The 15,788-nt window shown below is 42.3% G+C and overlaps 1 protein-coding gene and 1 long non-coding RNA gene across 5 annotated transcripts in view; one reads left to right on the plus strand and one right to left on the minus strand.

Annotated features, from left to right (window-relative positions):
• LOC122531110 (syntaxin-1A) overlaps positions 1–14,036 on the plus strand; it is a 32,648-nt gene extending 18,612 nt beyond the window's left edge. Inside the window, exons 8-11 of one of the 4 annotated variants that reach the window (XR_006307191.1) lie at positions 1,006–1,116; positions 9,272–9,365; positions 10,918–11,016; positions 11,050–14,036. Coding sequence is in view for 2 of the 4 variants with exons in the window: in XM_043658716.1 (XP_043514651.1) it covers positions 1,006–1,116; positions 7,662–7,745 (195 nt within the window). In the remaining 2 variants the exon portion in view is untranslated. Of the gene's footprint in view, positions 1–1,005; positions 1,117–7,661; positions 8,459–8,486; positions 9,366–10,917 lie in introns of those variants that run through there. The other 3 variants (XR_006307192.1, XM_043658715.1, XM_043658716.1) reach the window with 3 other exon arrangements.
• Positions 14,037–14,129: 93 nt separating this feature from the next.
• LOC122531116 lies at positions 14,130–15,772 on the minus strand. Its single transcript, XR_006307194.1, has 2 exons — positions 15,225–15,772; positions 14,130–15,171 (listed from the first exon to the last, which is right to left on the minus strand). It is a non-coding gene; the product is annotated as an uncharacterized LOC122531116 (long non-coding RNA).
• Positions 15,773–15,788: the final 16 nt, after the last annotated feature.

Consider the following 15,788-nt stretch of genomic DNA (forward strand, 5'->3'; position numbering starts at 1 on the left):
TATTTTGTATTGAATTGTTGGCGCTAAAAATTGAACAGTAACTTTGAGCTTTACTTTAAAAGATGTGTGATAATCTAGTAAAGAGTGGTACAATTCTAAACAATTGGATCAATACACAATCCTACGTCATATTTCTTGAATTAAAGTTAGAAACTTGCATCTGATACAAGTGAATTTTGCCAGAATCGTTTCGACGGACTGAAACGAGTTGAGCATCCACAGTCGCCAGCTACAAAGTATCTGAAGAGTAAATTTTGAAAGTTGCATTTAGCTACACAGTAGCCAAAGAGTTAACTTGTTTTTCTCTCTTGTCAGCTGGGTACATCCACACCGCCACCACTGTCATTTGATTTGCCATTTCGATACGCGCGTCAGTTACCCCACAGTTACGTCAGGGGGTTAGAAGAGTCGCGCGAAAATTGAACAAAGCTGATTGAGCGAGGACGGAGACGGAGAGTGAAATAAATTTGGCGGAGTGGGAGGAGCGTAGCGCGAACACTGACGTAACATTTCTCTCGCGTACTACCAGCGTCTTTTCTCGACGAGTATACGGGCTATTCACTTTGATCGTCGGTATTTGCCGAATTCATTCAACGGGACCGGCAAATTGCCAAAATCCTCTCTCTTGGACCGCGATCGCGTCCAAATTGCCGGCAAGTGCACGTGCACGTGTGTATACACGCGAGAAAAAGGAACGACGAAAAACAAACAGCACGACGATAACGCCAAATGATACGATCGGATAGTGTCGTCCCTAGTTGCCCTTTGTTTTCTCCTTCCGGTCGTGTTTTATTCTTTCAAAGAGAGGAACGTTCGACTCGCAATTTTCATGGATATGGGTATTCTCTCTCTGCCTCTCTCTTTCTCTTTGTTATTTTCTTTCTTTCTCTCATCGTTCTGATTGTTGCGACGCGCGAGAGGCATCTCTCGACTGAAAACTAACATCGCTCTCTCTTTGCCCGTTGACGCTGTGTGGGGATCCTGGCGCCACGCATCCACTATTAGGGCGAGATGATAGATCGCATAGAGTACCACGTGGAACACGCGGTGGACTACGTGCAGACGGCTACGCAGGACACCAAAAAAGCGCTCAAGTATCAAAGCAAAGCTCGACGGGTGAGTCCTCCCTAGATTACACGCGAGACCATACGTTTTGTTTTTTTTTTTTTTCTTTTTTTCTTTTCCTTTTTTTTCTTCCATTCGCGTCTAATTGGTCACTTTTTGTTTTTTTCCACACCTTTGCCCCTCTTCGTTCCTCTTCGCCATCTTCTTCGCCACTCTCACACGCGTCTCTCCTTCCTACCTTTAACCTAACCCCGTTTCCTCGCCTACTCGCGGTTCTTTTCTTTCTTTTTCACTTTCACCGGTACATACTTTACGCTACGTAAATCCTACGACAACCTTTTGCCGCTTTTTCTTTTGGTTTACTTGGTTTGGCTCCCCTTTGGTCGTCTTACTGCCTGTTACTACCACCATATTTACCACTACTACCGTTGTTACTATTACTGCTACTGCTACTGCTACTACTACTACTACTACTACTACAACCATTCGCTGCTACAACTAACTACCGTTATCTTGTTCCGCCCCACGACGACTAAACGAAAATTAACGACCGATTCCTTCTCTTTTATTTCGTTGCCACATTTTGTACGTTGATCGGGTCGATTCTCGTATACGTTTCGATGTGCATCTGTGTGTTTACATTACGCGTCCCTTTTCTTTTTTTATTACACCTTTACTTGATTGTTTTCCTTTTCTCTATGTTCTCGCGCGCGCGTGTATATATATATATATATATATATATATATATATATATATATATATATATATATATATATATATATATTTAAACACACACATATATATATTTAAAAATTTATATATATAATATATATGTAAATATAATGTAATAAATATATATATATATAAATATATGATATAACATGATATAATATTTATACATAAAAACATGTATATAAAAATATATAATATAATATAGTGTAATATATATATATATAAAAATATATGATACAATATAATATATATATATAAATATGTAGGTGTATATATATATATATATAATATATATATATATATAAATATATACATATACACAACACACGTGCGTGTGTGCGCGCGTGCACACACGCCACGCGTGACACGGCTGTGTTTGCTGTATTACATTGCATTATCGTCTGTGTGTGTGTCTCTCTCTCTCTCTCTACTTGTGTGTCGCTCTCTGTCCCACTATGGAAATGAGTGTGCTAACTGTGGCTCTGCCCGTCTAAAACTGTTTTTTTTTTTTGTCTATCATTATCTGTACTATTAAAAACTTCACGTGTACTTACTAACCTCTGTGCTATCTAACCGTCCAACTTTTGTCTAACTTTGCGCGTGCTGGGCGCGTGCACACGTGCCCGCCCCCACGGTGATTGGGTGATGGAAGAAAGTGGTTTTTTTGGTTTCCTGTTACGGTGGAACGTGTACACGCGCGACGTGGAACCATACAGTTCGTGCTGGCGTCGTAAACAATCGTTTCTCATCGGGGGAGGGCGACGGTGCGCGCGATACGCTGCCACTTTTACCTGCGCGGTGGTAACGTCCGGTGTGTGCCATTGTCCGAGTCTCTGGCTTCACTTGTAATATTTACTTTTACTCTGTCTGTTCACCACGCCGCTTTACGCGCATACGTACGCTCGTCCGTTAAAATTGCAGACGAACACGAATACAAATAAGAAAAATTTTTGTATAGCTGTTGTAGATGAATTCTACGTAACAAACTTTTTTTCTTTTTGCATTGTATTCCACTCGTCACGAAGGTAAACACTTTACCAAGGTACCTAATAGTACTTTTAAAAATTAACGCTGCGTTCTAACAGCGACTTTACGCTCCTGGACGCGTAGACGTATATTTCACGTAATTTTCGTGTTTGGTGTCAACTCCATTTGATTTATCATAGCATCCAGGGTCAGTCTAAATGATTAAATGATAAAACCAACTTTATTATTAACGTTATTCGAAATCTACGCGTCTAGAATCGTAAGGTCGCTGTTAGCACGCATCTGCAGTGTTAAATGATCAAGAAACTTTTTTCGCCACTTTCTGAGAAAACTGATTTAGGTTGCGACGTACGATTTCTTGGGAAAGTTCGGAAAGGAGAGAATTTTGACTTTACAATTTTCTTTTGCACTTTTGCAACTCATCACGTGTGATAATCACGGACAAACTTTTCTTTCCATATTCTGTACGTATACAGGTACGAATATACAGCGACTCTTACTAATTATTCGGACATCATGCTGTTCAAAATATTGTTGTGGATTTTGATTGTTTCTAATAGTAAGTTTGGATTACTTTTTTTAATAATTCATTCGTTATAGTTTGTTTTAATAGAACGTTCGTTGTAGTTTGTAGTAACGTGAGTTTCATTTATTTGTTGTACATACTTTTCTTAATGTCAAACAACAAAGCTGAATTTCGTGGCAAATGCAGCAAAAATATTCTTCTTGTGGACGACGATACATCTTAGCCGTCTGTTTACAAACTTTATACCGAGCAGTATGAAGAGTACACTTTAAAATCCTAAATTGCTGTTCAATGAGTCAGAAATTTCAAACATGGGACGAAAAAGTAAAAATACTTATGTCGACGTACGACGATTAGTCATTTTTCACCGAAATTAGATTACTACTATAAATCCAGATTACTAGGTTACTATATAGTTACTAATATAGTTATCAGGTTACTGTATAGTTACTAAGTTACTATATAGTTACTAAGTTACTAATATAGTTACTGGGTTGCTATATGGTTACTAATATAGTTCCTAGTTTACTATATATTGCTAATATAGTTACTGGGTTATTATATATTGCTAATACAGTTACTAGGTTATTATATATTGCTAATACAGTTACTAGGTTTCTATATAGTTGCTGATATAGTTACTAGGTTGCTATATAGTTGCTGATATAGTTACTAGGTTGCTATACACTTGCTAATATAGTTACTAGGTTGCTATATAGTTGCTAACATAGTTACCAGGTTACTGTATAGTTACTAATATAGTTACTAGGTTGCTATATGGTTACTAATATAGTTCCTAGGTTACTATATATTGCTAATATAGTTACTAGGTTATTATATATTGCTAATACAGTTACTAGGTTATTATATATTACTAATACAGTTACTAGGTTATTATATAGTTGCTGATATAGTTACTAGGTTGCTATATAGTTGCTGATATAGTTACTAGGTTGCTATACACTTGCTAATATAGTTACTGGGTTGCTATATAGTTGCTAACATAGTTACTAGGTTACTATATAATTACTAATATAGTTACCAGGTTACTGTATAGTTACTAAGTTACTATATAGTTATTAATATAGTTACCAGGTTACTATATAGTTGCTAATACCGTTACTAGGTTGCTATATGGTTACTAATATAGTTCCTAGATTGCTATATAGTTGCTGATATAGTTACTAGGTTGCTATATACTTGCTAATACAGTTACTAAGTTGCTAACATGGTTACTAGGTTCCCAATTAAGTTACCATATATATATATATATATATATATATATATATATATATATATATATATATATGCAATCCGAGTCCACAACAATATTTTAAACAGCACGACGTCCGAATATCAATAATACGTCACTGCAGACGTAAATACGACCGCGAATACGTACGTATACGCGTAAACGCACAGGACACGCGTGCGAAGAGAAACCTAACGATTGATTAACCTTGGGTGCAACCTTGGTTTGGAGGCGATCCACTGGTTACCCTTGCCCCTGGAGTCCTTTCATCCGATCGTCCTTCACACCACCTTCCACGATCCACTGAATTCCCGACACACGGCACGGCAGGGTGAGTTGGTGAACTGCATTGAACTCGCAACTCGTGGACGAAACCGGCCAGAGACCACGTTGACCACAGGCTGATGCCGGGAACAGCTGATTCCGCGGCAGAGGAGTGTATCGAGGCGCAAAGAGCTCGTAAGGTAAAAACGAATCGAGTGGCAAACACTTGGCCTCCTCTCCGGATAGCAAAAGTCAATTATCCAGCGGCGATAGTTTCGTTGTTTCGTTGTTTCGTTATACAGGAAGGACAAGGATAACGAGCTCTCTCTCTCTCTCTCTCTCTCTCTCTCTCTCTCTCTCTCTCTCTCCCCCTTGTTCCTCTGTTTCTCCCTTCTGCAAAGTTCCCTCGGAGACGATGTCTTTCTCTCTTCTTCTTCTTCTTCTTCTTCGTCTTCTTCCTGTTTCGCTTCGCTTTTGTCCGACTTTTGTTCGACGTCGTCCAATACCGATCGGCCGTGGCCAGGCTGTGACTTGAGAGTGTAGATAAACGTGTCAGCAGCATGTGCAACGTCCAAGGTACACGCCGTCGTCCGCTTTTCTCCGTTGCTTGCGAACAAGTCGCAAACTTTTACTCTGGAAAATTGAATCTGTCGCCCAGTGGTTGCCGGACACCGGAAACCGGAATCGGTAACCGTCCGTGTTTCTCCCCCTCCGTCGTCCCCTTCTCCTCCCTCGCCCAACTATTCTTCTCTTCTCTTCTCGTTCGGTTATTGTGACGATCTCGATCTCGAGTCTCGATCATCTCCTCTCTGCTTGCCTGCCTGCCTGTTTTCTGTCTCTGTCGGGTCGGTCGGGAAATAATTGCGCTTCTCCAACACTCGACTTCAAAATACATACGTCTCAGCTTTCAAAGCTTTTTATCAGTCAATGCAACGACCACCATTTCGCTTCGACGCGACGTTGTCCTGCCGAACAAGTTACAAGCTTGTTTATCCCAGCAATATGGAAAGCCGGATCCCCGTCGAGTCGATGAAACTTTGAAAAGAAACTTTTCCGCATCAGCTCGGTTTTCAACACGGTTTATCCTTTGAGAAATTGTCTGAATGCTGAAAAAAAAAAAAAAAAAAAAAAGGGAAAATCTGTTGGAGAAAGATCTGGCGAGTATGGTGGATGAGGTAAAGTTTCGTATCCCAGCTCGTTCAATTTCTGGAGGATAATTGCTGCAACGTGTAGCCGCTCGTTATCGTGCAGTGGCATTGGGCTTTTCTTATTGATCAGTACGGGCACTGGACGTCTGAGTTTTTCGCGCATTCTTTCGATTTCCTGACTGTAAGTCGGTGCCGGCGATGATTTCGACAGGTTTCAGAAAAATCACGGTGAATCAAGCCGGTCGCGCGCCATCAAAACAGTCGCCATAATCTTTTTTCACGCGCAGCTTGGGTCTTGGAAAATTCATCGAACCGCCATCGCACCGTACGTGTCTTAACGATATATCCGAGCCAAATGCGTTGTCGACTTTGTGAGCAGTTTCTGCTTGCTTTCCCACTCTTGCTTTGAATTCCTAAAGAAAAATTGCTCCGACTTGCTTCTTATCCAATGTCACTTCAGTGGCCAGAGAATGGTCGATTCCAAAATATACAGACCGAATTTCGTATACGATAGGTATCGCAGGAATCTGCAAAAGAAAAAAGATAAGAAGCGCAATTGTTTCCCGACCAACCTGATATTTCTGTCTCTGTTTCTGTCTCTCTGTCTCTCTTGTTCTTGTTTCCTCCGGTTGTCAAGGTGGCAGGACAGTGTGATTACGTATACTTTGGAGGGCTGGTAAAAAGAAACTACACGTTTGATCGACACGAGCTTTTCGTGGTTTGTTTTAACACATAGCGAACTATAAAAAGAGGGCTCTTGTTTAGCCTTTCAACTTTTCAGCATCCTTTTACGCAACTCTTGTTCTCTACATTGCCCATCGGTGTGCATGATACCAGCCAAACAGGATTTTAGCTGCGACGAGAAAGGCAAGAAGAGTTGAAAAGTAAACGATATTCCCTAGGTATTGACGATCCAACATTTTCATTTTTGTGAAAATTATGAAAACGGCAGCTAATTGTTTTTCACGTGTCGAACTTGTGCCAAGAATTTCCACGTTTCTCGTTTAATATTTTTCGAAATTGTTAAAAATTTAAGAAACGTTGGATCGTCGATCCCTGGTGAATGTCGCGCCAAAGATACGTACCGAGTTTCGCGGTAATCGGCTGGTCAGATTCCGAGACGTCTCGCACGCCGTTTCTAAAAGCCTAGCATTTCGAGAGAAACGCGTTTAAAGTTACAAAACGTCATTTCTCGTACGTATCCTTTACCTACTTTTTTTTTTACTTTTTATATCGCGGCTCGACAGTTCTTACAATTACACAGCTAAATTGAATCCAAGTCCCCTAATACTCGATTCGCCAAAAGTAGTATTTCAATCACACGATTTACACTTTGCGATAGTTTGCCCAAAGTCCGTAAACAGCGATGGAAATTCAATTATTCCGTATCTACGGATTTATCATTACACCCCCAAAGTATGTCGACCTTTTGTCGATCTCATTTCCAAACTACCATTTAAATAAAGAACAATGATCGATTTCCCAAACGTCACACTGTCCTGAGGCCGGCTTGGGTGTTTTTTTCACAAAACGCGATGTTGTTCCTCGTTCTCGACACAATCTACTCGACAAACACCAGAAATTCAGATTCTGATCGTTGTCCATCGTGCTCCATGCCGCTGTTGCCCCATGCTCCGCCATTGTCTGCCTCTCATGCGTCTCGTGTCTGTTTTCTTTCTGTCCACAGAAAATGATCCTCATCGTAGTCTGCCTGTTAATATTGGCCGTGATATTAATCTGCATAATAATAGGGTGCGTGCCGAGAGGGTAAATAAGAGAGGGCGCGCCGCGCTAGGGAACAGTGATTGGGAGGAAAAATGCTCGCGATAGTCGGCGGATTTTCGTGAAACGCGTGCGCGGCGGGAAAGAAAGAGTGAAGAGGAGGAGGACGTCGTCGGTTTTTAAGAGCCTCGTGAAACAACTCGACGAGCAGTTTGTTGTAAGCAGTTTAACGCAAGTATAGGCGAATGGAAGGCGCAGGAACCGAGGAACGTAACGCCGCAAGTCGCATCGTGGCATCGACCGATGAAAAACGAATAGGATTTCGAATTCCCCTCGTTTTTACGTCTGCTGCTACACGTTCCTCCACGCAGCGGCTCCCCCGTCTTGCTCCTGACGGGAAGCATGGCGCCTCTTAACAACGACGGGGAGAAAAGGAGAAAAGGCGGCGGAAGGCTTTTGTCGTCGCTCTCTGTTTGTCGTCCACTAACGCAATAATCTTTCCAATTATTAACCAAAGGGCGAGTCTCGCTGGCTTGGGGTCTCTGTTGATAACCTGCTCGCGGCTCCTCTGATCGCCGACTCGTGCCGGTCTCTCGAGTGGTGAAAGTAAGAGGTGGAGGAAAAGGACGAGTCGGCGAGCTACTAAACTAACCTAAAACGACGATTCTTCTCCCTCTTCGTCCATGGCCGTTGGCCCGAGCATCTCGAGCGATGTCGCGGCGCGAGAGAGTGGGCTTCCCTTCTCACCGAGTGTGAGATGACACAGCCGTGTATTGTATTCTGTTCGCAGAAATTGATGTTCATCGTCATTTGCCTGACAGTAGCGTTCATCATTCTCGTAATCATTCTGGTATACACGTTGTAAGAAGACGGTCCGCGAGGCTCGACTTTCAGCGAGGCGGGACACGAGAGAGACAATGTTGAAGGAAAAGGCCGAAATAAAAAAAGAAAAACAACAGCGACCAACCACCAAGCTCTCTCGCGCGACGTTTTCCTTTCGGAACGTGGTGGACACTTCGCCGTGTACTCGTTTCTTTTTTTTTTTTTTTTTTTTTTTGCTCCAGGGGATCGGGGAAAATGTTGTTGGCTGTCGGTTCCGCGCGTCTTCTTCCCGTTGTGTCGTTGCAATTCCACAGGAATCCACAGGCCGGTTGGATCGGGCGAGGAGAGTTCTCCTAGGAAAAGAAAAAAAAAAAGAGAGAGAAACCACGGTGGAAAAAAAAAGGGGGAGCCTCAGGTCTCTAGGATCCGACGAGAGAAATTCAGGATCCAGGATTCAGGATCAGGAGCCACACACGAAGGCACGAGTGACGCGGGCGCACACGCTGAGAGAGAGAGAGAGAGAGAGAGAGAGAGAATGAGTGAGAGAGAGATGGTATGCGAATGTGTGTGTGCACGCGATAGAGAGAGAGAGAGAGAGTGAGAGAGGGGAGTGATGCCCACGCACCGCCCCCACGGGAGGAGATCCTCCAAGTATACAATATGCATTATTTATACATTATACTGTTAGTTACCGTAGTCGGGACGTTGCGTGCCGCGTTGTATAATCTGTCATTGTGTTTTTGCCGAGCGCAGAAGAAGATCATGATCATGATCTGCCTTGCTATACTCGCCGTCGTTCTCACCACCACCATCGGTGGATACTTTGGGCTGTGAACGCCGCGCTCAGGTACGCCTACTCTCAGGTCTTCCAACGTTGAACGGGGATATTCCAGTGTGAAGTGCGTTGTTGTCGTTTCACTTTGGAAATTTTTTTCTTTCTTTTTTTCTTTTTTTTTTCACAAAGAAACTAGTACACATTTTGCAGTGAAATTGAACAGGGGATTGTTTGCACGTATTTCGACGCACGTTTTAAAAATTGTTTGGAACTGAAAAAGAAAAAAGAGTTAGAGAGTAGTGATTCGTCTAAAATAAAAAAGACGTGATAGTTTCTTAATTAGCATGGATCTGACTATAGCCCAGTGATGACGACAATCTATGACCCGTGTGACACTGTTGATTTTTATAAACTTGTCATCAAATCTTTTCAAAAAATGTTAAGAAAATCACAAGTGTTTGGAGCTTAAAAGTGAGAAATAAATGTATAATTGTGTTTTATGGAGGATCTACGACTTGGTTATGTATACATATATAGATATATTTCAAGTCTTGAATGTTGTACGAGTTAGTCGTGTCCAGAAAATTTTATACAGCGCTTACGATTAAACAGATGTAACAAACACTAAAAAAACATACTAGATCTCATTCTCAGAATGGGTAGCTTTGCTAGGTTTTTATATAATAAAAGAGAGAACAGACAATAAAAAAATATTAGGAAATAAAGTATATATATATATATATATATATCTAATGTATTAGTGCAGGGGTGACTGGGCACGATGTCACCCCTTTTATATCAATTTTTTGACATCGACATTTATTTCTTGCTCCTCACTTGCAAAAGCAAACGTCGTGAAACAAAAAGGAAACGTAAACTTTTTATAGAGGATCATAAAAGTGAGAACCAAAGAAAAGTAGTTTTTAACCATCCCCCTTTCCAAGTAACGCCACTGACTTTACGACCCACGAAGTATCAGTACTAAACAAAAATAATGAACAAAATTTGACCTACTTTTCAAAAAGGTTCACTGCTACAGCCGGAACTAGAACAAAATGAAAATGTCGGTAATTAAAAAATTGACAGTACTTTGAAGTTTATCGATTATCGGTTTTTCCGTGTTTTTGTCATACCTTTGTCAAGTCTGAAAAGAAATATAAAGAATGAAAATTTTTGGTTGATTCTGGCAGTGGCTATAGTCGCACATGTACTAAATAAATGCTTACTATAATACTTAAAATTTCGATTCAATTGGTCAAGTAGATGTTGAGATCACCGTTCTGAAGAACATGGTTTCCAGGAAAAATCCCTTTGAAGTTTACTATTGCTGGTCGTCGCGTCCTTCAAACACCCACAAATTGTCAACGTTCGTTGAATCTTAGGAATTCACGTGCAACGTTCCAGAGATGTATCTTTTGAAACTACATCTTCTGCAAGAAAAAGAAAGAAAAATCAATTTTTTTTTTTAAATTTCACACTAGAATATCCCCTTAATTAAGGCGCCTCTCCGCTTTGAGAGTAAAAGATGATACTACTTCTGCAGAATATTCTCAAACGGAGAACTGGGGGGCCTTTACCTGCGTTCAGCTGCACCCGCACTCTCTGTCTTGTTTCTTGCTTGCAGACAAGCCGAAGCCAGTTGTCGTCGTCGTCGTCGTCGTCTTTGTGGTGATGTTCGTCACCGATCGCGAGAAACGCCCAGACAACAACAAATTGGCCCTAGACAACAACAACAATAAAAACAACAACAACAATAACAACATTGGAACCAAGCTGAACCAAGTGAAAGCCTCCTCCGATAATGATGATGAAGATGATGATGATGATGATGATGATGATGATGATGATGATGCTGCTGCTGCTGCTGCTCGTCAACGGCAGCCACGGCGTGTTGTCGACAGGCCCATTGTCCGCTCCTCGTCCTACGGATCGTCTTCGCTGGATTTCACGCCTTCTGTTACGCTTACGCGTTCACGTGCACGCGTTCACACCTGTCGGCCGTCGCGAGGAAGGAGGAAAGCAGAGCGAGAAGCGAGAAGAGGAGAAGAGGAGAAGAGAAAAGGGAGGATCGAGGATCGAATAAATGAATACATGTACACGTAGACGAAGAAGAATTGCCTCGTTGTGCAGTTTCTTCTTCGTCGTCGTCGTCGTCGTCGTCGCCGTGTCGTCCCCTCTTTTAATTTCTCGTCTCTCAGCTCGTATTTCCCAGTCTCTCCGCTTGGTGACTCGGCAAGCAAATAGGAAAAACGCCGTAGCAAAAGTAAGGGAAGTAAGCGAGCAGGCCGACGGGAAAGTACCAAGAGAAGAGGACACGGTCGCAGACGCGTGAGAACAACAGGTGGAAGAAACGGAGCGCGTGCACGGCGTGAAAGAAGATGTGTGTGCCTGTGTCCTTGGTCGAGCTGTGTCTCTCTCGAGCGATGATCGTTGTACCGCGTTACATGAAGTGTGAAAAGCGAGTGACGAAGAAAGGGAAGACGTCGCTGGCACGAAAGAGAAGAAATTGGGGGCTGTGAGCACAGTAAATCGTCGTGAATCTCTGACCTACGTGCGAGTTGTATGCATGCATGTGTTGCGTATGTATCTGGTTCCGAGCCAAGCCTAACCTGACCGCCTAATGGAGTTTTTCTGTAACGCGAGGCGTCGCGCGAGGCTACCCCGAGGCCACAACCCTCTCGTTTATCGCGCCGGGCTCTGGTAGCCGGTGTCCAATTATAAACCGACTACCTACCGAAGTGCATTCATTTTGACTGTGATTTTTCAACCGAGCTTGGAAATTAGTTCTTTACGAGTTCTCCCGCGTTCTCTGTAAAAAAAGAAAAAAAAAAACGCGCCCCACATCGCTCATTCCCTCCCCCACATATCATGTCACTTGCGTACGATATCGAGGCGTTACATGTGTTACACGTAGATGTCTGTGCGCCATTCCTCTCCATCGAATCCGTGGAGAAATTTCAATTGAATTGAATTCGAGTATCGTGTAATACATGCCGAGCCCCCGAGGAGCTGGCAACAGCCGGGGGGAGAGATAGAGAAAGAGTTACCTAGCTTGCTAGAGAGAAATGTCCCGCTTCGAAATCGAAGAAACGAGTAGAAATACCCAGAGAGTAGAGCTGTGTCCAGAGCTGTGGACGCGCGAAGAGCGCGAAAGGGCAAATTTCCAAGTGCGTCGCAACGTTGGGCTAGCTATCGTTCGACGGAGTACATACCGTAGTTTACACCTAAGTAGTTTGTTTCTCGCTTTCGACGTGGCTTCGTCGATTCATCGGTTGGTCACAACAATCGTGAACGGCCGCGGCCGAGTCGAATACATAGTGGAACGATGATAATACGTCGTTGACGTCGTGTTGCACGAAACGCCATTAGGACGAGTGGGTTCGATCGACGACCGATCGGCGAATTAATCGCTTTGCTTCCCTTTCGTACATCGTGAGCCCTCCTTTCGACAGCCCTCTAGCCGAGTTTCCGTGACCTTTCCCTTTTTTTTATTGGTTGTCACACGAACACACACACACACACACACGAGCCTGGTGTCTTTTTTTTCTTTCTTCTTTCAGTTCAGCTCGTGGATGCTGAGCGCTCGGAAATGAGCGAGTAAAACCGATTCAATAAAGACAAGAAACACTGTTGACCGATTTGATTTTGGTTCTTGCTCGAGGGGAACGAAAGCTCGGTATATTGGACCGTCGAAAGTGGTCCATTTTTTCTTTGTTCGCTTGTATCGCTGTGTTGAAGCGGTCGGTCGTACGCGGCGCGGGAGAAGAACAGAGGACGACGAGTTTTTTTGCAACAACAGTGATGGAATTGCGAGTAGAGTCGAGGCAACACGCAGGCAAGACGGACACGCGGAAGAGACGAGGGACACGAACACGCGTTAGAGCAGGGAAGAGGAGATCTATAAAACTGCAGCAATAATAAGATATAGGTGTTTTACGGGAGACTAATTAACGCTAATAACAATCGTCGACGATAAAAATCTGGATATCATACCGATGTGTATCGTATCTACACAAAGTGTATACATATATATTTATTGCTATATGTGTATATATATGTATATATACACACACACACGTATACACACATAAAAAAAAGAAAAAGAAACACTCGTACATATATATATATACACACAAACACGTACAGAGAAACATACTCGGTGAATATGAGCGCAAACTCGCGAGACACGCAGGTGGCGTACGACACGTACTATATTTACACACATACACACACACAAACATAGCATACACACACACATAGCGCGACGTGTAACGCGCAAAACGCGTTCACGGTACATACAAAATGGAAAAAAAAAAAAATAAAAACATATTACATGTATATATAAAATAGATAGTCGGCACAGTCGAAAAGAGTAATATATTAACGATGATAATTTATTATTCACGACGCTGTTGCTCGTGTACACTATCGTCTGATTATTGCTTTTCGAGCAAACAAAAAATGGAAAAAAAAAAAAGAAAAAAAAACGGGCGACGTTCGTGTTAATGTTTTGTTGATTATATTATATGAACGTTGAGGTACACGCGTTTCAAAGATTATGGGTTAATGTTTCAGAATAATATGTATAAGAAAGGAAGAAAACGAAAAAAAAAGAAAAAAAAAAGAAGAAGATGAAGAAGACAAACGGTTAAGCTACACACAGGCCACGTTTTGCTGCAACAGCAATACAGTTGAGACAAAGAGTACGGTTAAAATGCGATTGAGGACGGCGATACGACGCTGCGGTATCAGTAATAACGAAAAAAAAGAAAAAAAAAACAGAGAACAACGTGGCAAAGCGTCGTGAAAGAGGGGAAACGAACGACACGATCATAATGATAATGAATAACCATAATTAACGATATTTCAAATCACTTTGCATTGTACAGAAGCATACTGATTGTTAGTTTAGGTAGCTACGTTGCCACGATCTATTATTTAATCGTTGAACACGATTAAGAGAGACGAGTGAAAAAGAAGAAGCCCGGAGGATCCCTCTGTGACGAGTCGATAATGCCTGATTGTTCGAATCGAATAGCATTCTCTCTTGTGGTGATCATGATCGTCGTCGTCGTCGATGGCGGTTGGAGTTGATGGAGGAGGATCCTAAAAAAAAAGAAAAAAAAAGTGAGTTTCTTTTTCGTATCGACGTTGTCGTCGTCACGTCGATTGAAAAGAAAAGGAAAATTGCGGAGAGAACCTTGCCTACTACTGTAACGTGAAACGTGCTCCATCTATTCGACAGACAGCCTCCTCCTCCTCCTCCTCCTCCTGTACTTGGTTGCTTCGCACCTCGAGGTCGATTGAGTGGGTGATCACTTCAATGAATACGGTTGGTTGGTTGATTGGTTGGTTGGTTAGTTGGTTGGTTGTTGATTGTTATCGTCGATAATACAGTTGGTTCTCTCTCTCGGTGTTGGTTCGATGCCGATTCTCTGCGACACAGAGGAACAATCGCGGCACACGTTATCGGCCTTAACGCGCGTGTCCGCACCGAGACGTGAGGTCGTCGCGAACTCTCCATTGTGCACACCATTTTTTGTACATAGCCCAGCCTCTTGCAACCTCGGAACAGAAATCGGCCCGCCTTTTTTTTTTCTAGGCTAGCTTCTCGAAACCCCGAAAAAAAAAAAAAAAAAAAAAAAAAAAAGAAAATCTTGTCGTTAGCGTTTTTTCTCAGATGCGTGCGCGCTCGTGTGTAGCGATTCTCGCGATTAGGAATTGAAGAATCAAACTTACTTTCGTACCATCGAATAAGTTTTCCGGGCCACTCGAGGATAGACTTGTATGTGTATCATTTGTAATCGCAGTGTACGTATCATCGACGATCTCGGCGGTCGATGTGCGCGTAGGAAATACGTACTTTGGCCTAAGAGAACTAAGAAAGACGATTATCTCTCGTTCACGTGTTAATATGTATATGTATATTACCTGTGACTTTGTTGATTTCCTTTTCGTTCACGAGGAGAGAGACTTTACGAGTGCGAGTCAATCTTTCGATCGTTATATTCGCGCAACGATGCTGTCCATCTGTCTGTTTGTCTGTCTGTCTGTCTGTCAGTCAATCAACCCATCTGCCTATCACTATTTACTTACCCACATTTCTTTCATCTCTTTCGTCTCTTCCTAAAAATTTCTTTTCTCCAAATTCTACGACTCATACTTGTTTCTCTCCCTCTCCTTTTTTCCTGTTTTCCAAAATAAATAAAAAGTAAAACCAGTAAACCTAACCTAAACCACGCGATCGACGAGACAAGACCGACAGATGGACCAAAGCGTGAACCAATCAGGAAGTAAACGCGCAACAGGTAAAACAGGAATCGTGACGAAGCAGAGGGAACGGTTTAGAGACCTCGAGCACGACGAGATATCGGTGGTCGTGTCGCATCGGTGCAATTATTACTCTTCGAGAGACTATTTCAATAACCTTATGAGTGTCAATTCCACTTTCGAGCGTAAATCGTAAGTTTGCGAATGTGTTTTCAGACAAAAAAA

The sequence above is a fragment of the Frieseomelitta varia genome, unplaced genomic scaffold (genome assembly GCF_011392965.1).
Source record: "Frieseomelitta varia isolate USP_RPSP 00005682 unplaced genomic scaffold, Fvar_1.2 scaffold_375, whole genome shotgun sequence".
Lineage (NCBI taxonomy): Eukaryota > Metazoa > Arthropoda > Insecta > Hymenoptera > Apidae > Frieseomelitta > Frieseomelitta varia.